The sequence below is a fragment of the Struthio camelus genome, chromosome 28 (assembly GCF_040807025.1).
Source record: "Struthio camelus isolate bStrCam1 chromosome 28, bStrCam1.hap1, whole genome shotgun sequence".
Lineage (NCBI taxonomy): Eukaryota > Metazoa > Chordata > Aves > Struthioniformes > Struthionidae > Struthio > Struthio camelus.
Window position 1 is genome coordinate 3020359 of NC_090969.1, and position 24782 is coordinate 3045140.

General features: G+C 45.6%; 2 protein-coding genes across 9 annotated transcripts; both read right to left on the bottom strand.

Annotated features, from left to right (window-relative positions):
* Window positions 1-3732: 3732 nt before the first annotated feature.
* On the bottom strand, window positions 3733-6472 carry HOXC5 (homeobox C5). Its single transcript, XM_009677046.2, has 2 exons — window positions 5847-6472; window positions 3733-5116 (listed from the first exon to the last, which is right to left on the bottom strand). The coding sequence occupies exons 1-2, from the start codon at window positions 6313-6315 to the stop codon at window positions 4902-4904; spliced, it is 684 nt and encodes a 227-aa protein (XP_009675341.2). The 5' UTR covers window positions 6316-6472; the 3' UTR covers window positions 3733-4901.
* A 1894-nt stretch (window positions 6473-8366) lies between these two features.
* On the bottom strand, window positions 8367-22839 carry HOXC6 (homeobox C6). 8 transcript variants are annotated; one of them, XM_068921615.1, is made up of 4 exons: window positions 22224-22763; window positions 11696-11814; window positions 10537-10679; window positions 8367-9798 (listed from the first exon to the last, which is right to left on the bottom strand). In XM_068921615.1, the coding sequence occupies exons 3-4, from the start codon at window positions 10661-10663 to the stop codon at window positions 9485-9487; spliced, it is 441 nt and encodes a 146-aa protein (XP_068777716.1). In that variant the 5' UTR covers window positions 10664-10679; window positions 11696-11814; window positions 22224-22763; the 3' UTR covers window positions 8367-9484. The 8 variants fall into 8 exon arrangements, with proteins under 8 accessions (XP_068777716.1, XP_068777712.1, XP_068777717.1 ...); XM_068921611.1 differs by having other exon boundaries at window positions 10537-10745; XM_068921616.1 differs by having other exon boundaries at window positions 10537-10761; window positions 22224-22762.
* Between the last annotated feature and the right edge of the window lie 1943 nt (window positions 22840-24782).

Below are 24782 nucleotides of genomic sequence, written 5' to 3' on the forward strand. Positions count from 1 at the left end.
GAGACACGGTGGGGCAGGCCCGGGGTGGGGGGGGTCCCGCCGCCCTCCCTGCGCACACCTGCACCGGCCCCGCTCCCGCCCGCCCCTCCGCGCATGCCCTTCCCCACCGACGCGGCCGCTTCTCCTCCTTTTTTTTTTTTCTTTTTTTTTTTTCTTTTCCTTCCCTCCTCTCTTTGCAAAGCCAAACTCCGTCCAAAATAAATAAATAAATAAATAAATAAATAAATGCTACGTACAAAAAAAAAAAAAACCCACAACCCACCCCCTTTGGCGGCAGACCTTGCAACTTTCTCGTTGCCGTCCTAGGAAAAGCGGGGTGGGAAGGGGGGGGAACCAAACAGCCGCCTGCCTTGCAGCAAAGGTTGGCATTGCCTGGAGAAGAGGGGTGGGGGGAGTGGGCTGGTGGAGGAGGGGGGCTTGGAAGGAAGGCTTGGGCGGGGGGGTATTCTGCTGCACCAGTCATATATAGACCTCTTTGGCCTTATCTGCTTTCCTGCAAGCCCTGGGCGTGCGAGCGTGGGGAGGGGAGAGGAGCTGATATTTCTGCCTGATAAGACACTTGCCCCTCGTCCTGCAAAACTGCTCGCACCCCAGCAAAAAAAAAAAAAGCACCCTAGGCCCCCTCTCCCCCGCCTGCGCACCCAGCCCACCCAGCAGCCCCTTATTATCACCAGCCTCCCTGGCGGGGGACATAGGTAGATACATACATATATATATTATATATACTTTTCCATATCCCACATTTAAAAAAAAAAAAGAGGGAGAAACCCAGAGAGAAGTGTGAGCAAGACCAACTTACTGAGGGTCGCTGGGGATCCTGCGGGAAGATGCACCTCCTCCAGGAGCCCCGGAGCCGCCGCGCTCCGCACTAAGCGCCTTGTCCCACTGTCCCGGCGTTAAACAGCTCTAGCAGCTGCGATGGTGGACAGTTAAGATTATATATGATGTAAATATATTGTGGGTTTGTCAGCTCCCCCAAACCATAAAACTTAGTTTAATGACATCACGTGCTCCCGGAGAGCCATTCAGGGCTTTTGCTTAGGGCCATCCACATAAATAACCTTCAAAAGTTTTAAACTACTAAATTCACATAGAAGCCATGAGTATTTCTGCTAATGTTCTCATGTTCTCAGTGAAACTAAAAGACGGTTGCTTTTTTTTTTTTTTAACAACAACAAAAAAGTCCTGGATTTATATAAAACATGGAACTTTGGTTTGTTTGTTGTTTTTGGGCCATTTTAAGTTCTCACTGGGTTGACACGGATGACGGGGCAAGGTAAGTCCTTTTATATTTCCTTCTTGTTCTGCAGAGGTCTTTGGGAAGGGATTGAGCAGCCGAGAGGGGAAATAAAAAAGGGAATTTCCTTCAAGACAGCACCAGCAACAACATCCACCAAACATAAACCAGTCCCGAGGAAAAAATATCCTCTGAAGAAGACGGGGATAAGGGGTTCAAAGAGACCCACGACCCCCCCCTCTCCCCCCTCCCCAAGGCAGGATAAGTGAATAATTAATCATAAGTAAGTCCGCTCCGCTCCGCCTGATGGAAATGCGAAAGTTGGAAATTTAAAGTGTTAGTTTGGCTGCTGCTCGCTCAGATAAAACACGAGTGTCTCTGAGTTGATTAACCCTTGCCTCTACCAAAAAACCGTATGCCTTGACAGCTTACCAGTTAGAAAGGAAAGGAAAGGTGCCGTTACAGTGCAAAATGTTCTAGGAATGCAAATAATTATAATAAAGTGATGAGGCAATAAGAACAGTGAGTGAGGCTTATACATTGTTTAAGAGAAAATAGAATGGAATAATGAGCATTTACCAGTACACGCCAAGAGGTTTTTGTGCCTGAACAGCCAGTCAATAGATTTACACAGCATGGGTAAAAAATAAAGACCTTAAAAGAAAATGATTGGAATTGCTATGAGCCCTACCAGCCTCGCTGAAATCACCCCAGGCCCCAGTAGTCATGGAGCCCCAGCGGTGAGCAAAAAAACCGGTTCAGGCAGAAAATAAATGTACAACGCGAGCGTGGCTTTGCTTTGCAGTATTTCACTCCAACTGGATGTAAAACTGACAGTTCAGACAGGGGGGGGAAAAAAAAAGGAAAATGAAAGAAATGGAGATTTTCGACTGACTGTTAAATTACAGCGAAATTAAAAGTCCCTGGGTTTGGGCAAACATTCTTTGCAGCTCGCAACTTGCCAAATACTCATAACACACCATCCACAAAATATAAAAAGCCCTCCAAGAGCAGGACGCCTCGGATAATAGAGAGCGAGATGCCCCCATTTGAGCACGCTGGGCTAATTGTGCCCGTAAAGACATCCAGGGCTGCTACTAGGAGAAACTTTTGTTTCCCGGTTCAGGAAATTGTTCCATTGTTTCCGATGTGTAAAGGAAATACTATAAAGTTTTATGGAGCTTATTGACTTTCTCCAGGCGTTTGCTTCTACAGTAAATAGCTCGTACGAGGAACGACCCTGAGTGTGTGTGTCTGGTGTGCACAGAGGCATTCGCCTGTAAAATACACACATGCATACATTATATATGTACATATATGTATGCAAATATGCCAGTGCACATATATACGTGGGCACACACCTCTATAGGGGGTGCAAGTGGGGATATAACTGTCTGCGGCCAGCTGCGTGCAGCCAGGACGTGTGTAAACGCACAGCCCGTACACCCACATTTTCTCACCCCCGCGCCGGTGCCATATGCCGGCAGGCAAGAGAAAGTCTATAGGTGCCTAAGCGTGAGCCTGCGGGACGTATGCACAGCCGCTATATGGCCCGGGCGGAGGCGGCGAGCGATGCACACCCGTGCGGCCCGCGTTAGGCCCTGCACGTTAGAAAGACAAGGGGAACAAATAATAATAATATTAAAAAGTCAGAAATAATAATAATAATAATAATAATAATAATAATAATAATAATAATAATAAAGGTGTTTCAGGGCATTGTTCCTGCAGAAAGGCGAGGAGGGAGCAGGTTGCCAGCCCTGTGCCCCAGGCCAGAAGGAAGACCTTGCCTTCCTCCCCCTCCTCCTCTTCCTCCTGCAACAGCGAGCCCCCCCCCCCACCGGGGTGTCCCCGGCTCTCCAGGGGATGCAACGGGGCTTGGACCCCCCCCCGACCACCCCCCCAGCCCAGCCCAGCCCCGTCACCTCCACACTGGGAGCTCCTTGGCCGGGTCCAGGTGCTGCCCAACCCGCCGAAAGAGGCACCGGCTGCGAGACTTTGGGCAGAAAACGTTTCCTGCCGGCTATACATTTGGGGAGGGGGAGGAAGGAGGAGGGGGGAGACGGAGAGAGAGGGTAATTTTAACCCGATATTCCTATGAAAATGCCATCTGCCAGCCGAGGACCCCCAGCCTCGAGTGAAAAGCCTAAGTCTTAGCTGAGATATTACCAGTCTGTTGGAGAGAGCCGCTCACCGGAGCGCTTAAAAAAGGCCCAGAGAGGAGTTAATAAAGAAGAAAAAAAAAAAAAGGCTTTCCCTCCCCATGCAGCTCTGAGAAATAGGAGCAGCACGTACCTTTTCGGGGTGGGGGGGGGGGAAGGAGAAGGGATGCTCTAAGCTAAAAGACCCCTTCCACCCACTTCTCTCCTGAAAGCTGCTTAAAAATAAATAAATAAAAGAAAATCAATAGTTTGCCAAAGTAGCAGGAGGAGCTGGAAGCTGCTCCGAGACGGGGAACGAGCACAGAAAGCCATCTGCCCGGCACGCAAACTTTTGGATTATTCGCTGTTTATTCAATATGACAAAATAGAAGTTTCCTGGTCCTTTCGCACACGAAACGGCAACCAATAAATATACCAAGTACATTATTGCAGGGGAAAAAAAATACTGCAATGGACCGAATTTCAACAAAGATGTACAAATAGGGGTTCGTCTTGGCTTTTTTTTTTCCTCTTTTAATATATATTTTAGCATTTAGCAAATCTACATTAATTACGCAACAAATAAATACACAATAATATTAGGTCCAGAGGCTATTTCTCCCTCCCCCGCCTCCCATGCTACACTCTCCTGCACGGAGATTTCGGAGGATCCGCGCAAGCCGGTGTCTCTCAGTCTATTCATTGCTTTTATATGCAAATAAAAAATAAAAATAATGCCCTCTAGATCCCCAAACGAAACGAGCAAACAAACGACGCGAACCTCCCCCCCACCAAGTCCTCTCGGAGGTTTTGCTAGGTCTGAGGACAAGTGCATTTAGGAAACCAGCCGTGGGTTTTCCCAGCCCACAGCAAGGGTAAACATTTTCTTTCCGACTTCAGAGAGCAAAGTGGAGGTGTCAGAGCGTCTTTTCTGGACAATTCCAGTAGGCAGATGTTGCCTTCCACACAGCAAAATAGAGCAGCAATTTCCTTCTCCCACAAGGGCGAGCAGACAGTAAAAGTCTGTGACTTTAGACAACTTACTTGGCATTTGGGGGTTTGTTCTTGGGTTTTTTTTTTTCCTCTCCTTCTTTTCCTTCTTCTTCGGCAGCTCACGTTTGCTATGAATATTGCCATTTTAGAGCTGACTATGACCCAGTCACCCTGCGGACATATATATATGTATATATATATATATACATGTCTATATATATTTTTTGTTGCTGCTGTTTTTGAGCAACATCATGGTAATTTTTTCACCCCCCCCCCAAAGAACGCACAGGTTAGGACACTTAGTAACAATCTAAAGAGCGATACACTAAATTTTGCATGAAGCTAACAGCATTTTTTTTTTTTGCATACTAATAAGATAACTCCTTTGTCTGATGGATTTGTGAGGGTATGTAACACACTCCATTCAGCATCCCCCGCCCTCCCCACCCCAAAAAGAAAAGTTTTCGCAAGGTAGATTACAACAGAACTGGTGTAAATAATTCGACCCTCATCTAGAGGCACCCTCCTCCTTAAAGAGCCTCTTTGCTTTTCAATTTGGAATCTTTCTTCCACTTCATCCTCCGGTTTTGGAACCATATTTTGATTTGTCTTTCATTTAAGCACAGGTTATTGGCTATCTCAATGCGCCTCCGCCGGGTGAGATATCTGTTAAAATGAAATTCTTTTTCAAGTTCCAGAGTTTGGTAGCGAGTGTAGCTGGTTCGGGAGCGTTTGCCATCTGTTTCTGGAAAATGAGAGACACCATATGAAAAGCCAAAGCAATGATGGGGTTTTTTTTGTTTCCTTTGCTTTTTTCTTTCTTTCTTTCTCTCTTTCTTTTTTTTATGATAAAATCGGGATACAATGAAAGAATAGGCAGAAGTTTGCTGGGCACTTCGGGCAGTTGCTTTTTTTGGCTACAGAGGAAGGTTGGGAGGGAGCTCGCCTGAAATCCTTCATTCTCAAACACCTTTAGATTAAAGTCCCCCCCCTTTCCTTTTTAAAGAAAAGATCAAACGCATGTAGATTAGTCAGAAGTGAACCTGTTTCCTCTCAGACAATAAAGAAGTGTACAAAGGAGGGAAACATCTTTTTCTGAGGGATCATTTATTTCTTCAGCCCTGGGAAGGTGGAGGGGAAAAAATATGCCCGTGACTCTCTCCCTCCACCTTCTTTCTTGGTGTATTTTTTTAAAGCTCACCCTAAAAGAACATGTGTATTTCAAGTTATTTTTAACCCCCCCTTCCCCAAAAAAATGGAATATTGCCTTTTATACACGTTTTGTTTCTATGATCCAATTATGCTGTCATAAATTTGGGCGTATATAGCCTCTAAGCCTTTTAGTGGACAGTTTTACGAGCAATTGATGCCTTAGTCGTAAAATTTACGACCTCAGGTTTTTTATTATTTGCCCCGTATGGCCTATAAAACCAAGGCAAATCCTGTGAAACAAAATCAAGAAGTGAAAGTTTTACCATGGCTCATGTGTAGTTTGGTCATCCACGGATAAATTTGTGGAGGTTGTTGCTGCTGCAGTTGTGGTCCTCCTGGTTGTGTTGTTTGCACGGGCTCAGCTTTGATTTCGCCAGAGCTCTTAGATCTCTCCTCCAGCGCCGTGTTACCACTCTTCTGACTGTAAATTCCTGGGTTTAAAGGTGCCTGGTCGTCTCTGGCTAAAGGATGCCCTGAAGAGCCCATGACTGTGCAAGAAGGTCGCTCGGGGTTAGCTCGGGGGGTTGAAGCCATGTCCAAAGCGTGCAGAGAGTTGGAAGCCCCCGAGGATGGGAATGTGATGCTTAGATCCAACCCACTGTAGCAATACCTGGAGGACTGAACCTCAGCCACACTTCCATAATTTCCATAACTTTGCATGGCATAGGCAGGAACATTTTGACTTTGCTTATAAAACGAATTGGCTACGTAAGAACTCATGTCGGAAGGCATCAAAAAAAATCCTTTTTTTTTTTTTTTTTTGGACGGGGGCTCTTTTCTCTTCTCTCTCTCTTTTCTCTCTCTCTCTTTTTTTTTGTTGTTTTTTTTTTGTTTGTTTTTTTTGCACCTCTTTGATTAGCTTGATTTGTGGCCCTTTGAAGTTCGGAGTGGGGGGGGGGGCGTTTTGTTCCTCTTAAAGTGCAGAATTTATAGGTGGGGATTCTTCTTGCTTTCCCCCAATTCGCGCTGCCCAAATATGGGCTGTTTTAAGGGGCGTCACGTGACGGCGCCGGCCAGTCATAAATTTGGGGCTTGATGACCCCGGGCGGGTTATTGATGGGCGCCCGCGAAGCGCCGCGCACAGGCGCGGGGGAGCGCGCAGCCGCGGCCCCGCCGCGCCGCGCCGCGGGACGGCAGCGGCACCTAGTGCCGCGCCGGGGCACCGCAGCGCCGCTCCGCGCCCCCCCGCGCAGCCCCCGCGCACCGCCTCCCCCCCCCAACCCTCCAAAAGGAGGTTTGGGGGCCGAGCGCAGCGCGCAGCCCCTTTTCTCGCCAGCAGCGCCTTTCCGCGCATCGCCGCGCAAGCTGCGCGGTTCTCCCCCGCCACACACGCTTGCGCGCACACAAGGCGGAGGTGGTGGGGGGGGGAAGCGCGCACTTTTTCTTTTTTTTTTTTTTTGCTTTCCCTCAGGCTTTCCCAATTTTTTCAGGCTTTCCCAATTTTCTCCGGGGGTGCGGGAGCGCTGCCGGGCGGGTCTGCGGAGCGCCCCGCACCCTGCGGAGGCGGATGGTGGAGTTACCTTCCCCCAAAATATCGCCCGGCCGAGGGGCCGGGGAACTCCATCCCCGCGTTGTCCCCGGTGGTTTTGGGGAGCGCTGGCGGTGGGGGAGCTCGGAGCAGTAGGCGCGGGCTGTTTCCATCGTGTAGCTCCTCCAATACGACCGAGTTTACAATTTTTTTTTTTTTTTTGCCTTTACCACCACAATTTATTGCTCGGAGAAGCCTGGAGATCCTCGCCTGCTGCTTTCGGAGAAATAAGCCCTCTCTTTTCAAAGGCCATTTCGGATTAAATAAATGCACCCCGATCTGAATGTTTACCCCTCCCTTTCGCCCGGGGGGGGGGATGCAGTGAGAGGGCAGCAATACGGAGCCCCCTCCTCTGCTTCGCATTTGGGCTTTAAATCGCTGATTTGAGCACATTTCTTTATAGCCGATATTCCTTCAATAGCCAGGCAATATATTGAACGCATTGCACACTGCAGACTGCATTCATTCTCTCTGTATGTACATATACATGTGTGGTGGGGGGGGGTATAGGCTCTTTTTTTTTTTTTTTTTTTCCAAAATGGGCACACAGCGGTTTGCGCAGGAAGTCTCCTGCTTTCTCTCCAGGTCGCTACACTCCGTGCAAAAGGCTCCTGGCTCCTGGGTTCTGGTTGTTGCTGGTTGCTTGTTTTGTTTCGTTTTAAGGTAGATTTTTTGTTCATCTTTCCTGCGCCTTTCAAAAATCGCCTGCACATTCCAGGCTGGAAAAGAGCAAAGGATGATCTGAAAAAATTCTTCCTAGGCTTTTTTTTTCCTTTTTCTTTTTTTTTTTTTTTCTCTCCTGGTTATGGCCACTTAACACTGAATCCTGTTTCCTAAAAACTTTAAGGGGACTAAGCTGCTTCCAGGGCAGCATTAGCCCTGTTTAAGCGCTACCTACTGAACAGCCGAGCAAATATGAGAGCCCTGACAAAGAGAAGAGAAAATGCGCTTTCCTATCCAGCCTTCGTGAGAGATTATATATAAGCCTACAGCACTTTCGCATCAGTAGTGTTTATTTCTTGGCGTTATATCGACAATTTCCGCTCTCCTGAATATCAGTTTCTGTAGAGAAGGGACTCCCCCCTCCCTGGAAAGGTTTATTAGGTTGGAAGAAGTCTGGGGAGAAGTGTGTCCTTCCGTGGAGCTGGCTGATTAGCAGCTTTGGATATCTCAGATTAAATCAGAATAAAAAACTCAAAACCATCGACCTGGTATTTGGCTGAGGAGGATTGCAATAAGAAATATATACTGTTTTGAACTTTGGAAATCCATTTTAATCATGAAGCGAGAGGTATGGCATAGATTCCTGATGCCACCGAACAATACAGTAACAAGACTAATTCAAGGAGACATAGCAAAATGTATTTTCCCCACCTTTTTTTTTTTTTGGGAATACTCTTGAATGGGAGAGGTATGAAGCAGGGAGAAAAAGGAGAGAGGGAGCTGATTTTTTAGGAACAACACACAGAAGCTAAGTGAACTTTCTAACAGGCTGTTACCAACACGAAAGGTTTCGACTGAAGCTCAGAGGCCATTCTATAAACTTTAAAAATAATATTCAGTTTTTATTAAATACTCAACATAGTCCTCTGGACATGACCTTTATACATGAGAGGGTGTAACACAAGAATTTTTTTTTTTCTACCGCTATAGAACTCCATTCACTTTATACCGTGGAACATTACAGTGCTAAACATAAATATAAATACAGGTACCACGAACACAGTTAAAAATATCCACACAGAAACTGTCACAGTTTGTAGTATGCAGCGATGAGCCCAGGTTTAAATACGAGGAGGATGCTCTCGAAACCAACCCAAATAATAATAATAAAAAAAAATCCTCTATTTACGTGGAAGGAGCTTTCTCGGGGGGGTGAGATTTGCATCACGGGGAGGAAAACTCGCTCGTCTTGGAGGAAGAGAAAACCCCGGGGTAGAGTCCATCTTACGAGGGTGACGCGACCCACCGAGGCAGCACGGCTGGGCGGGTGCGTGCGCCTCTTGCGAGCCCCTTTTTGTTTGTTTGTTTGTTTTTTTGTTTTTATTTTTTAAATATAATAGGAAGAGAAGCGTGCGGCTTTCAAGACAGTCTTATTCCGAGTTAGATAAATAGGCAGGGGGACGGGAGGGGCGGGGGGGGGGGCACAGCCCGCACGGGAGAACCCGTGGAGTTATGAACTGTAATAGCAGAAGACGGGGAGGGGGGGAGGATGTCCACATTAGATTTTTTTTTTTTTTTAATGGAGCCAAACATCTCAATTGTGCCAGTGATAAATACACGATGGGGAGGGGAGGGGGTGCCGAGCTGTCACTTTTTTTTTTCTTTCTTTTTTCTTTTTTTTTTTTTTATCTTCCCCCCCCCCCCTCCTTTTCACTCCTTTTGCTTCTCCTCCTCTGTCTCTTCCCGTTTCTCCTCCTTGGCGGCCAAGCCATCGGCGGCGGCGGCCGCTCCGCTGCCGGCTCCCGATAGGGTCGAACTCAAGTTACTCTCTTTTTTCCACTTCATGCGCCGGTTCTGGAACCAGATCTTGATCTGGCGCTCGGTGAGGCAGAGCGCGTTGGCGATCTCGATGCGGCGCCGGCGCGTCAGGTAGCGGTTGAAGTGAAACTCCTTCTCCAGCTCCAGCGTCTGGTAGCGGGAGTAGATCTGGCGGCCCCGCCGGCGGTCGGCCCCATAGCCCACTCCTAGGGAAGCCGAGACAAAACAGACTAAAAATCGTGAGCAGGAGCAGCGTGGAAGGGGCTAAAGGGTGGTGGGTTTTTTTTTTTTTGGGGGGGGGGCGCGCGCCCCCTCCGCCCCCGCGCAGCCCCGCGCCCGCCCCACTCCTCCCCCGGCCCCGGCCGCCTGCCCCCTGCCTTGCCACAACCCCCCCCCCCATTGGAAAAATAAAAGATTAAACCCACTCCTTCCCCCCCCCCCCCCTCCTTACTCCTTTACACCCTTTCCCCCCTTTTTTTTTATTATTTTTTCCTTTTTTTTTTTTTAGGGCAAGCCAATCTCACAATTGAAGCCTTTATGGAAGAGAAGGGGGGAGCAAGAGTATTCCCCCCTCCTCTCTCTCTCTCTTTTTTTTTTTTGGTTCCTGTTTTTGCGAGGAACCCACCACCGTACACCACTTTCTCCCCTAGCATTCAAACTTATTTCACCCCCAGTAATATTTTGGTGCTTAACTCCCGAGCAGAGCTCGCTGCACTTTATTATCGATATTTTACACTCTCGAAGTCTTTTAATTAGAAAGAGCATAACAAGCCATATTTGCTTGCAACAACTTAACAAATAAAAGGCCTGTAGCTGCAACTGTGAAGGAGCTATATTATTGTTTTTATGGGGCCATAAAAAGTCGCTCAGCCTGTTCTGCTAGGGAGAAGGTCGTAAAGATGGTTCAGTTTATTTAATTTATATCTCCAAGCTGTAAAACTTACCACTGTGGGAGTTCATACGCTGCATCCATGGGTATATTTGAATGCTAGTTTTTTGTTCTTGCGAAGTGTTCCTGTTTTGGTCACTGGTAAAATCCTGTGCGATTGATGTCTGTGTATTATGTCCCATAGAATTTTGCCTGCAGCTAGAAAGCATGTCTTTTTCTTGGTAAAAAGCATTAGATCCATAGTCATAAGGTCCTCGGCTGGAGCTAAACACAACATTATCTTGCGGTGAATAAAAAGGAGAAGAATAAATCCGGTTTTGAGCAACGGCTGCTCCATAAGTAGAAAAATGCCTGACAGGGTCATAGGCAGTTGAATTGAGGGCTACGTTGGGAAGCACCTCTTGGCCACTGGTTAGATGGCAGGATAAAGATGGGTTTGTAAAATAGGAATTCATATCGTCCTCTATACCTGGCTGTGTGATTTCTTTAATATTTATTTCTGTCTCCAGTTTGTAGTCTGAACTAGATTGTTATAGGGAAGGCTCTGCTCCAGGACAGACAAAATGACAAAGTCAGCTGACCCGGGGGGAGCCAATGGGGAGGCGGGTGTCAAAAAGGGAAAAATTGCTTTTGCTTCTGTTGATTCCCTAGTTGAAACTAAGTGGGCATTCAAAGTAAGTCCTGCACCCCCAAAACCCCCCAAAATAGCCCCGAAGGCCGGGGGGGGGGGGGGGAGTGTCAGACCATGGGCAGGCTGAAGTCCCAGAGTCATCGCTTGTTGTATTTATTTGGTGAGGCAGCTGGAAGGGAATTGGAAATTTCACAACCCAACCTTAACTTTTTTCTCTCCCCCCCCACCCCTCACTCTGCTAATGGAAGGTTTGGAAGCACAGTGATTTTTTTTTTTATTTTTTTTGGTAAGAAACGCTTGCTTAATATCTTGTAGTAAAATAGCTCAGAATTCACAGCCATAAATCTCAGATGTCCACAGAATATTAAGCCATAAATTATCCTGATTTTTTTTTTCTTGTTCTCATGTAGCATTGGTCAATATTACGGAATCAAATGGTTGGGTTCCTGATGAGAAAATATTGCAGAAAGAGGAGGGGGGGAAATATGGCGACTTCTGAATTGATAACGTGTTTCAGAGCATTCCTAAAGTATGTCTTTGAGAGAGAAAAAAAAATAAAAGAAACATAACATTGCGAACTCACGTTAGCTTGGAAGTTAGATTTCTCCTTTACTGCAGTTTGACATTTCTCTCCTGATTGTTTCCCTCCTAATTTTTCAAAGTGTGGCGATGCTAGAGGATATTTACGTTTTTCAGCAGCAACTACAACAAAACAAGAGCACTTCTATTTGTGACTGAGAGAATTGGGAGCCTGGACTGGGGACGCTGCCTCGTGTTTGTGTTTGCAGCAATTTATAGTTCCAGATATTTACAACTGATTGGGAAACTTCCATGGCAAATATTGAGGCAGATCAAAGAGGGGATTATATTAGATCTTCTCTGGGTAGATTGCACCTAGACCTAATTGAAATGAAGACAGCTAATCTAATTTTAATTTCAATCTAGAGCCATAAATTGCTCCTTAAATGTAAAACATACCTGCTGATCTGTAAATATTGAGAGATGTCTTTATCATTCTGGTGGCTTGCTATTTAAAAATTCTATTATGGCAGGGAAATCCTGGCCTCCTTCTCCCCCCCCCACCCCCGCTTTGTGTCCACGTTTTTATTTTAAATGTAAGGGTGTGTGGGGCTAGTGAGAGGAGGGTTTATAGGTGCACACTCAAATTCGAAACTGAGAGTATTTGTTTGTCTCGCTCTTAATCAATAGACTTAATTCCTTTTTTAGCGATGTATGTCTAGAAGATTTTAGCTGACAAAGACGGGTTGGGGGGGGCTCTATATTTTTCCCCCAGCTATAACAGGAACCCAGATGCCAACGGATTTTATGCTCTTTTTCCTCTGTGTAACAAAGCAAAGTAATCAATGGTAGCAATAAAACCATAAACGAGACTACAACTGAAAAAAAAAAGCTCGTGTATTCATCTTCTATAACGTTAAGGCTTCCCTTGAGTGTCACTAGGGGAAAAAATAAAGTTTCTAACCCCAAAAAAGAAGATAGCTGGAAGTATGCACCATGTTATTTAGCATATGTACCTTGTTAGTGAACGCACCCTGACTTCTACCTTAGGCTGCACAACTTGTAACCAGCTCAGTACAGATATAAGACTAATGTACAGGGGGGAAGATTTACTGACTTTTTCCAAAAAAAAAAGAAAAAAAAACGAACTTCAGTTTGGTTTCGTTTCTCTTTTTTTCATCTCCCCTCTTCCCCCCCAACCATTTGACAGAGTGTAGCCGGGGATTCAGGGAATCAAATCAGCAGAAGAAAATATTTAATAATAATAATAACAATAATAATAATAATAATAATAATAAAGGCAAATAAATGCAATTCCAGAGCTTTTTGCCTTCTGCTGACATGTTAAATCCCCGCCGCATGCACCCTCAGCTGTACCTAGCCAGAGATCCAGGGATGTGGGGTAAATGTTATCAGCTATGGATACATCTCCCATGCACCCAACTCCTTTCAGAGCATGGTTACTTTGGAAACCAACCCTACCCGGGAAGGCTGCCTCCAGATATTAAATTGTTGCAACGTCCAACAAATGGGATGGATGGATAGATGGATGAATGAGGGCTTTTTAGTTATTGGCGTGTTGTCTTGCCTTATGTATTGCTCGCAGCCCAATGCAATTTGGCGAGTGAATTAAAAGTAGCTCCAGCTATATGGATTGGACCTTTCCCAGGACGGATTCACGTGGCGCATTTCACCTAGGCAAGGGCATTTATAATCGTGCCAACCTTGTCAAAGTTGGGAGGAAAGTCTAGTGCTGGAAGGACTCCCTCTGTTTTTGGTTTTGTTTTGTTTTGCTTTTTTTTTTTTTTGCTTCCTTCCTTCCCTTTTTTTTTTTTTTTTATATAGGTGCTCGGGGGCTGTTGTATCGGAGACCTGTGTGATAACCGTGTGACTAAGAGTCGAGAAAGTTAAGTGTTTTATTACTTCTCTAAACAGAGGGCAAGTCTTAAAAGTCTGGTCGATTTATAGTGAACAGAAAACAGCTGCCGTAAAGAAACTCAAAATAGAATGCTCTCCTCATCTTAAAAATCAGGTTTCTGGGGAGAAAAGGAAGAAGAAGAAGAAAAAAAAGTCCACAACAACCCCAAAAGCTCCTGCAAATACAAATGAGGCATCATTAAAGTACGTTTTACTCATTGCAGTCCCTCAGCCTAACATTTTCAACGCATTGGATATTTTTTCCCCATTGACATTTTGTAACAATTTGGGGATTTCTCGAAAGTATTTCATCATGATATGGCACTACCAAAAAGGTATTTATTCCCCCCCCCCCCAAAAAAACATGTATAGGGAATATGTGGGGCGCTTCCTGGTTAAATTGGTCTGCAAACAATTATGTAAACTCATCAGCAGAAGCAAGAACAGATGTTTTATTAAAAGTGCTACACAGCAGTAGAAATATGTACAAGTCTTCGAGTAGCTCTTTAATAGGAGTTGCTCTTTGTTCCCAGAAAAGAAAAGCGCCTATAGAAATCTGAAATAACGTCCGCCACTCATAAGCCATATTCCCCCTTTTTTTTTCTCCTCACCTTCTCCCCACTCTGATGTTCACGCAGAGACAGAGGAGAGGAAAAAAAAAAGACGAAAAAGAAAAAAAATATGTGTCGGGAGATTTCCTCCCCCCTCCCAGCTATAATTAGCGAATTGATGAACTGATTTAGAAAAAAAAAAGGCTTCCAAAAATAAATAAATAAATAAAGCAATCCCAACACATGTGTTTTCTATCCCTCAGTAATTACTGAAAGGAAACAAATCCAAATCGTTGTGTGTGCGTGTCCCCCCCCCCCCCCCTTCTTCCTTAAACAGCCTACAGCCTTAATAAACCGCTACTGTCAGGCTCGCATGCTGCTCAGCCCTCCAGGACGGTGTTTGTTTGTTTGCAGAGGGGCTGGATTTGGTGTTTTCCTCCACGGTGCCCACTGGGGTCCGGGGCGAGCCCGGCGCGGAGGCGGCCGCGCCCGGGACCTGCTCGCCCACGGCCCGGGTCGCGCTTGGGGGATGCACCGGGCCCCGCTTCTCCCCCCGCCCCAAAAATAGTAACAATAATAAAAATACTATCTTCCTGGGGATTCCTGCATTCAATTTTCCCCAATGCCTCGTTTTTTGGGGGGCGCCAAGGGGGTACCCGCGAGTGGCCAAGCTCCAGTGGCGAAATTCCCACACCTCTGTGCGTGTGTAAAACACGCACCCCACTGACATATGGCCATAAGGGCTGCGTGCTCCCATCTGATTAAATACTCGAAGCTGTTAGAGGTAAATACAAGCGAGGCCATTAAAAGCCTTTTTATTGAAACTGATTTCACCTTGTATGTGTTATCTCTGCCTTCCCCCCCCCCTTCGCTTTTTTTTTTTTTTTAACTTGACATTTATGGCGCACGTGAGCCCTAATTATTTATTTGGGGCTTTCGCTGGGAATTTATCTCTGCTCTTTCACAACAGGGCTTTCCTAGTCAAATATTGCTTTTGCTGTAAATAACGCTTAAAAGAAAGAGGGGAAAAAAGCGGGTGGGGGGTGGACAACGCAATAACAACAACAAACTCTTAGAGGTTTATGTGGAGCATATTCGCCACGGGCTACCTCTCTAGCAGCCTGAAATGGCTCTCATTGTTTTGAAGCCGTGTCTATTCTCTGCTCCCTGTAATTACAACCTCGGAGTCAGAGGCTGGGCAGCTCTTGATTAAAAAAAAAAAAAAAAAAAAAAGGGAAGAAGAAGATGAAATCTCGCCTTCCTCTGAATACTTCCATTCAGCGCTTGATAGACTGTTTAAACTTTATTCCGGCGCTGCAGACACCGCGCTTTGAATAGAGTGGCCTGTTTGCGAGGTTTATTTGTCAATTAAAGGCATCTTCTTGACAAAGATGCCCCGAGCCCTAATTAGCGAAAATACACTTTTTTTTTTTTTGCCCTTCATCTCTTTCCAAGAAGACAGACTTCAAAAAAAAAAAAAAAAAGCAGAATTTCTACAATCTTTATGCAAACCTCCGCAAAACCCCCTTTTCGCCCTAGGTAGCTAATGCGGACAATATTTACCATACCGTGCATTGCACGTAGAGTTGCCCAGGCGAGTCGTTTCTTTGCCTTAGCCCTTCCCTAATGATTTCTGCTGCAGCTCTGAGGGAAATGTCCTTAAACGCATTATTGTTGTCCTTATTTTATTCCTAGAGTAGTTTTAGCCAAGTGTGCCCTTCGGGCGCACGGGCGCGCACGAAAGTTCAGGGTGACTCCGTTCAAGTTGCAGAGCCTAACGCGAGCAAATAATAATAATAACATTAATAGTAAGAGTGGTAAAACAACCTGGAAAGGCGCTTTTTCTCCTTGCTTGCAAAGACTCGGGCGCGGCACATATTTCCAGGGAAGGGGAGCGGGGTGGAAAAAGAAGACAGAATTCTGGAAATTGTCAAAACACATGTCTCCTAAACAGGAAGCCGGGAGGTGTGTGGAGAAGAGAAATTAATCTGGTGTTACTTTTGAAATTTCCCCCCCCCCCTTTCTGCCGAGGTCTAACACTGACAATGTTAAGCGTTTATTTGTATTTTATCCGCGTTGATGTTGCAACTGGAGGAGGAGGCTCTTCTTTCTGAAATATTCTAATATGTGGCATTGATTTATTTCATTATTTTTTTTTCTCCTTCCCAGATTTATTGGCGAATCTCAGCCCAACAAAAGAAGCCAGCATCGAAATCTCTCCCCAGAAACAGGACTTCACTGTGTTTTAAATTACCAAGGAACCACATTGCAAAAGTTAACCGCAATACTGTCCAGTACTGAGGCACCGAAAAGCGCAGGGAGAGCAGCTCCCATTCAATGCAACGCCACGTCCAGCCTTTGCTAATTAAATGCACTTATGAATAAACATCTTCAGCCCTAGGAAGGGGAGCCAAAACAAGCGAGAAAAGCCAATATTTTAGAAAATGTAAAATCGCTGAGTGTTGCATTGTTTACATGGGAAGTGTCTGGCGACGGCGGAAACATTCCTCGCGTCTTCTTTGCTGAAAGTGTGGGCGAGTGTTGTCTATTCGGCCAGAGGCAGGAAAATATTATTTTTTAACCCTCCTCTGTCTGGGGTGCAAAGGGGAATGTGTCTGCGCGAGCCTCAGTCATGCCCAGCTCCCGGGGAGCAGGTAGCAACTTCAAGGAGCGGGGTATGGCAGAAGCAAAAAAGCTTTGGGTTTGGTTTTATTTTTACCTTGGGTCCCCTTTGTGATCGGGTGGCAATATTACTCAAAATCTAGCTAACAAGAGAAAAGACTTAAAAAAAAAAAAGGACATTTACAGTTATGACGTCACAAGCGCCACGGAGAAGGGCTACCGGCATAAAATTAGAAAAGGTGGTATTTTTATTCACACATGTGCATATTTATATGTATATATATATGTATATATATGTATAAATACAATTACTTATGCTCGGTGTGCAGATTAAAAATAAAAAGGAGGATTATGTTATTACGTTCTGCAAGGATAACAGCAATGAAAAATTGTTGTCATTAACTATAGGCAGTTTTATACTTTATTATTTGCAGATACGAAGGCAGAAATTTAATCATAGGTCGCAAGAAAAAAAAATAATTCAGGAAACAATAATAGTTGCCTTAATGATGTTTTTTTTAGAGGTGATCACTTAGACAGAATTAAACTATATATTTGGAGACAACCTCTTGTGCACTTTGTTGAATTTATACATTTACATCGTCTTTAATCGAGCAACAATTTAATATTTCAGGATTTGCTTAAATACACTCATATTTTCAGGGGGAAAATACCGTTCCCGAGTTGACATGCCTTATCTATTTTTATGAGTTCACGTACATTGGAATGATTTAAACCACGGTAACACGGAACGAAAGGCGCTTAGGAAAAAAAGAAAAAAAAAACTATTCTCTTGAATTAGTATAAAGTGCGACTGAGGAGTTTCAAATGGCTTTGAGAAACTTTGGAAAGTTTTGTTCACTTGGCACTTTTAATAAGAGGGTTTAGGGAAGAGGTGCCTGCAGGGAGGGGGCTGGAGGGGACGCGCACACACACAAGTCTGCATGTTATCGGTCCAAAAACTTTGCAAACTGGGGCTTTTACGGCCGGCCAACTTTTTTTTTTTTTTTTTTTTGTGAGCATTTCCCCCCTCTCCGAGCCGGGACGGGTTATTTTTACGTCCTTCCTCCCCAAGCGACCCCTTCTCGCTCACCCCCCCTGGCCATGCCCCCCCCCCCCAACATACACGCACGGAGCAGACAAAAAAAAAAAAGGCACCAAATTGCAAAATTGCTGGATTGCAAGTTTCTGTCACTTGGTGGCAGTATACAAAACAAGTAAACAAAAACGTGCGAGAACTAAAAAAAAAAAGTGGGGGGGGGAAAGGGGGGGCGCTACCTGTGGAACAATAGCGCGGTCCCCCCGCACCGCCGCGTCCCCGCCGCCTGCACCGACAAGGGCCTGGGGTGGGTTTTATTTTATTCCCCCCCCTTTTTTTTTATTTTTTTGTTTTTTTTATGTCACCCCCCCCTTTTTTTTTTCAGTCGGTTTCCTCCCCGCCCCCCATTGAAATGTTGGGTCTTTTTAGTCCGGGGACAAAGACTTTTACAGCAAGGTGTGTCCCCATGCGACAAAGCCAGCGAGAGCAGCGTGTCCTCGGCAGACTGCGGCCAGACACCCGCAATTTCGGGGACTTCTGGCTTTTATTGTGTTTGTGTCTGGGGAGGGGGAGGGAAAGGCCAGGCTGCTTCTCGCCGACTTTCGGCTGACAACTTATTTGCCCCCTTCCGCGATTTCCTTCCTTTGACACCCTCTCCCCTCCCTCCCGGCGCTTAATTTCGCCTTAGACATAATTCAGGCTGGAGGTCACAACGCCCTTCTGCCAAAAATCTCCATTTCTGCCCAGCAACTTTGGGGCGTCCTGACCCGATTTCCTCCCTTTTCGCCCCAGTTTCACACCGACACATTAGCGACCCGGGCCAGCCCTCCCCGGCCCGCGCTGCCACCTTAAATCCGACCGGGAAAGGCCTTTTTTAAAATTATTTTTATTTTAGCCCTGACCTCAAACACTAGGAATAGATTGAAATTTGCGAATGTTTTTGTTTTCTATTTTTCTCTCTCTTTTTTTTTTTTTTCCCGGAGACGGAGAGCTGCCGGGATTACAACAGGACTGACAATAGTAACTAGATCTCCAACTATCTTTCCCCGAAAAAGAAAATCCTTGATCCCCAATGTTACGCCTCATTTTTTTCCCAAAGTCTCTTTTCTCCTCTATGACTAATTTTTTATCTCTCCATCCACAGCTGGTCTCTCTTTTTTTTTTTCCCTCCCTCCTTTTTAAGAGAATTCAACTGACGAGCTTCTCAAATTTATCTCTCGCAAACCCTTGCTGCACAAAGCTCCGGGCAGAAAGACGGCCAAAAATAACATTTATTCATACAATAGTGACTAGGATGCGGAGCCCATTGAAAACCGATCTAAACATTAGCGCGTTCGCCGCTTATACCTAAAGCCAACGTGGGTTTTGTATTATATAATATATTATTTCTTTAATCGTTCCCCAAACCGAATTCCTTCACGCGACAAATTTTGGAAAGCGCCTTGTTATAATCATATATTTGCCGTTACATGTTGTAAAGGCTCTTACTACACGGCAGATTTGGCATAATAAACCACCCACTCGTTCGTGCGCTTCATTCATATGTTTGATCAGAACAGTCTTTTATATAACCTTAGATAAACGCCCACGCGTTTGTGAGATTGTGTCAGATCGCACGTCTGTGATGTTTCTCATCGCGTGTATGTACAGAGAGGGCGAAATGTTGACTCTTTCAAACAAAATGTAAATTCCTGTTGTTAGGTGTAATATATTTATGCACGCATTACGCGAATAGCTCCAGATTCAATATTTTTGGATAACGCACCCCCGTAAATAAATTAGGAAGCGTGTGGGACAACATAATTCACATTTTCAAATTTCTGGAGGCGCCCTCATTTTCTCCGCCGCCTACATCTGTCGAAAACCTATTATTTCGCTGAAAGTCCGTGTCAATAACACGTGGCAATTTTACTAGAATCCCTCCTGAGCTCTGATGTTATAGATACAAGAAGCAATTTATTTCCTTTGGTCTAGTCCGGGGGAGGGGGAAGAAATCGGGTAGTATAAATCATTGCGTTACACCAGCCCTACGTCCTAAAATATTTCTCACCATTGCAAGTATATGAAGGATGACAATACGTCGGAGTAAGTAGAAAATCAATACATTAAAAATTTGTTTTCGAGAGAGGCTTCCAGGCCTCGCGGAAGCCGCAATGATCATTTAAGTGCTACAGTAGGAGCAACCCACACGGTAATGCAAGCCAGACCGAGGATGCAGGACAGGGGCATTCCCGAGTAGCCAGAGCAGGCAGACGGGTTTCGCCTGAAAACAATAAAAGATCCCATTTCTGTAATCATGTGGTTCCAATAAACACTCATTGTTTGCTCATAAAATGTCTTTACGACCCTCCGGATTAGAGGCAGAGCCATCTCGCAACGTGTTTTTTTTTTTTTTTTAACTCTCCAGCGAATAAAACGAAGCCGAAATTCCGAAATTGTCTCCTTGATTTTTTTTTTCAGGGTCTCATCCCCAAACCGTTTATTTGTTTCCCCCTTTACAAGCAACAACAACAACAAAAGTCGGAGAAATTGAGATTTTTCCTCAAAGGCCACTCGCTACAGAGACAAACTAGAGCGCTCCCCTTCTGCACGAAGGAGATGAAATCATTTTGCAGTTTGGGTTTTTGTTAAGACCGACCGAGAGAAGCCGATAATTTCCAGCCCCATAGGCAGGCGCAAGCAGAGAGGATTTCCCAGGTTTCTCCAAAGAAAGCTTTTTTTTTTTTTAATCTCTCCTTCCCTTTTTTAATAAGTCCATCACACCACCACAAGAAACCACCCGAGAACTTCTTAAAGAGCAAAAACCACTTTCGCTCATTAACCTTTGCCAGCACTCGGCTGGAAATTGAAACAGAGAGGAGGCCTTTTTTATTAAAAAAATAAAAAAACAGTAAGGGAAAAAAAAAACCCACACAACAACAGTAAGGCAGCAAGTGAGGAACTCCAGATTCCTCCAGTGTCACCATTTCCCCATTCCTCTCATCGGCTCCAGAAATCACCCTTCCTGCCTCCGGCCCGCTCACCACACATTGCATTAATAGCAGGGAAACCTCGAAACCGCTTTATAATAAGGAAGGAAAATGAGATTCACTTGGGCACCCCTCCCCCAACGCCGTGGCCACAGCAATGTCTGGCTTATCGTTTATTTGATGTTCATCCATACATATGTGTGTCCATCTGCCTGTCTAGCTCTGTGTAGCTGCTCAGACAACGTGGGGTTCACCAGCAGCAATCTCTGCTAACCCAGGCGCTCCTTTTTTTTTTTTTTTTCCTTTCTGTTTCCACCTCCCCACGAAGAATTTATCCAGGAAAGCAAACAACACCACCACCACCAAAAAGAGATACAACCTCGAGAGGAAATGAAGTCACTACGTTATGCATCTTCTTACGCGGAACCAATATATGTACCAAGATAGCTAAGACTAGATGATGGATAGGTAGGTGGGTAGAGGAGCAGGTTAGCGGGGGAAGGGGCACCCTTTAAATATCACACGTTAAACCTGAATCCAGGTTGCTGTGGAGAAAAAAAAAAAAAAAAAAAAAGAAGGAAGAGGGCAGGCATGCAAACGCACTCCAAAAGCCAAGCGGAGTTTTAAGCGAGGCGTGGATGTTGATACCGCTTAGCAGGGTGAAGAGCGAGCCTCGAGGCTGGCTCTGCTGGCACCGGGCGGAGGGGGAGCGCGGGTCAACCGCTCCTTTAGCAGGGGCCCGAAATTCAATGAAATCAACCCTGCCGCGGCACTCCCTCCCCGAAAGTCGAGAGCTTTGCAAAAGAGCGCAGAAAAAAAGCAGGAGCCCCGGATGGCAAAGACTGGATTGTTAATTAACCCCCGCCCCGCGCGCTGAGCGTTCATTATGGCAATTAGCAGCGCAGCCCCTCGGAGGGGAGCAGGCCCCGGCGCTCCGGCTCAGGCCACGGGCCCGGGAAGGGGGAGGCGGAGGGGGGTGATGCCGAAGGTGGGGGGGGGTGGAAATGGGCGTGCAAAGCCGGGCCTTGCGCACGCAATTAGGAGCGCAGCTCATTAAATATGGCACGAAGAGCCCAGCCTTGGACTACCCATCCGGGATGCGCCGCTCTGCGCATGCGCTCCCCCCCCCTTTTTTTTTTCTTAAGGGGAAAAAAAAGTTGGGAGGATTATATATTTTTTTAAATATATATATAGAGAGAGACACCCCCCTTCTTGCTGCAACGCTGCGCACCGGCATCCGCGGGCCCCGCACACACATACACCCCCCCCCCTGCCGCCCCCAGCCCCGCAGCCCCGACCTGCCTCCGCACCCCAGCGCGGCACCAATATGACATCAGCAGCAGCAAACCCTTTTTTGCCCGAATTAACTGCATTTCTGCCGACCCGCAGCATATCCAAGCTACACCCCTCGCTCGCACAACGATGCATCATTATCCTTAACACCCAGGCTATGGATCATTAGTTACACATTTTAACCAATAAGGGAACACTTACCAGAGGCTCCTGTCTCCCCCTCTCCCTCTCTCTCTCTCTCTCTCTCTCTTTCTCTGTCTCTCTCTCTTTCTGTTCCACTGACGCTGCAGCTCAGCTCCACAGAAACATTAAAAAAAAGGAAAAAAAAAAAGATGGAAACAAAAGCAAAACAGTTCTTCTCTGGTTGGACAAGGGATGGGGGGAAGCTTAAGAAGGAATCCCTCTCTCTCTCTCTCTCTCTCTCTTTTTTTTTGCCTTAAAAAAAAAAAAAAGGTATTTACAACTCCTCGTGCCCCCTCATCATCGCATCCTGCAAAGGAAATGCATTGCGTTTTGCCCCTAGGGGTGGGGAATAGGAGGCGGCAACCAGACGCAGCAGTAAACTCATTAATGCCAAAATGCCCAAAGCAACCAAGAATTCCAACCCCAAGGAGAGAAGGAGGGAAAAAAAAATCTGGATTTTTTTTTAAAAATCATCATCATCATGCTAATAATTAAGGGGGGGAAAAATACCATCCTACCCCTGGCACTGCTTGGACTGTTAAAGGAAAGACTACTGCGAAAGAGTCATAAGAGAAACCACAATAAAAAGTTCACGTTCATGGATGGAGTCCACATGACTTCCTGTGGCCAATCCAACTTGTGATTCAGTCGTAAACTTTTATTGCTTAGCTGTAAATTTTCTGCAAACAACCAGGAATGCGTTGCATTTTTGTGACGAGTGCAAATGCTCTCGTCTGTCGCCATGTTTATACAATTCTTTCTTAATATTAGTATTTTTCTGCTCTTCGGCCCCCTCCCGCATTGCCCCCCCCCTTTTATTTTAAGGAACCACGTTAATATCGGAGAGGGTTTTTTTTTTTTTAGATTTTATTTCCTGATTATTAGCTCCTCGGGTTAATTCTCAGTCTTTTTTAACTAAGGAGATTTGGCCTTCAACGTAGAGCGTTATTTAGTCTTATTTTGGTAATTAATGGAGGTTCTTAACAGGAAAAGAAAGAGAAAGAAGAGCACTGGAGATGGAAATGGAGCAGACCGGTTTAAAACAGGAAAATATAAGCGCATGTTAATTTTAAGGGCATAGAATTAGTAATCAAGAGTAATATGTTTTCAAGGCTCGAGGAAAAAAATATAAAAAGGAAGCACATTGCATGCTCCTGATATTCCCACGGCTTTCCCTGCAAAACCAGCCCCGCTCTTCCAGCGAAGGGTGTGTCCGCTGGAAATGGAAACCTTCACAGGACACAAAGGGTGTCCTTCCCCACCTTTTTCCTTCTTCAACCTCCCCATTTTCCCTCTCTGCCCCCCGCCCCCGCGGAGCCACGTCGGGGATCCTGAGAGCTGGGGACAAGCCTGGAGCTGCCCGAATTAGCCCCAAAGCTTGAGCCCCAGGCGCGGTATTGACCCAGAAACTCTTGCCTGCTTTTTTTCTAAATTTGCCGAAGCTACCCAATTTTATGATTTCGCGAAGGGATTGATACATATATATATTTAAATATGCGCCTGGAAATCTTCGCCCATGTTTTGCCCTCCAGCCAGCCCTGCAGCCTTTTGTTTTATCACGACACGGCGCCCGGCGATGCGACGCTTTAATAAAAGGCGGATTTTTTTGTTGTCTTTTTCTTTTGTTTCTCCTTCGATTTTTAAACGGAGCTTTGCAACGGCTTGGAAATATCGATTTAGAAGGGCGAGCGACATTTTTTGGTCGTGTCGAGGCCTGCTCCGGAGGCAAGACGCGAACCACAAGTTGTGTAAAGAGGCAACCGCAAAGCTCAGATGTCTCTCCCCCCCCCACCACCACCCCCCATGAAATCCTGCGAGGGTTTCATGCTGCTCTTCTTCCCCTGCGGGAAAAAAAAATAAATACATAAATAAAATCCCAATCCCAAATCTCCATGGGCTCCCAAGGGCCATGCACGCACCGCTCTCCTACGGGACTCCCATGACCAGAAACATTATAGGAAGGTAAAACACATTTTGTCGCAATAACTCCAGACTTTCCTATATACTTTCCCTCTGCGTTAGCACATTTCCAGATTTCCTCTAATCTTCAGGTACTTCTCCTTCGCGCGCCTTCATTTATCTTGTTTTTTAACTGAGAAAAAGGGTGTGCATATGTGTGTGTGATTTTTTTTTGGGGGGGGGGGTTGTCTCCCTTTCCGTCTCTCTTTTCCCCTTTTATTTATTTTTTTCCCGGCTGGATGCGTGTCTGTCTGCCCAAACAGCACAAAGGTTGCAATACAACCGGATGGAAGGGAAATTACTTTATTCACTTTACAAACCACCAATAAATTTTATAACAGGTAGTTAAAAGTTACGAGGGGGGAAACTACCAGTTAAACAGCTTCCAGAGCACAATGGAGATCCCATTTTCCAGCGGGTAGACAAGATAATAAGAATCCATAAAGCGAGCAGGAAATTTTATCCTTGAAGGCAAAAAGTAACCTGCGCGCACATTTGCTAAGGAGCATTTCGGACCATCACGTCGCTATTTACATCTGTGCTGTCTAAAATCCGCCTCCCCTCGGTCTTTTCTTGAGTTCAATATTAGCCAGGCTTTTGCACAGGGGTGGGGGGGGG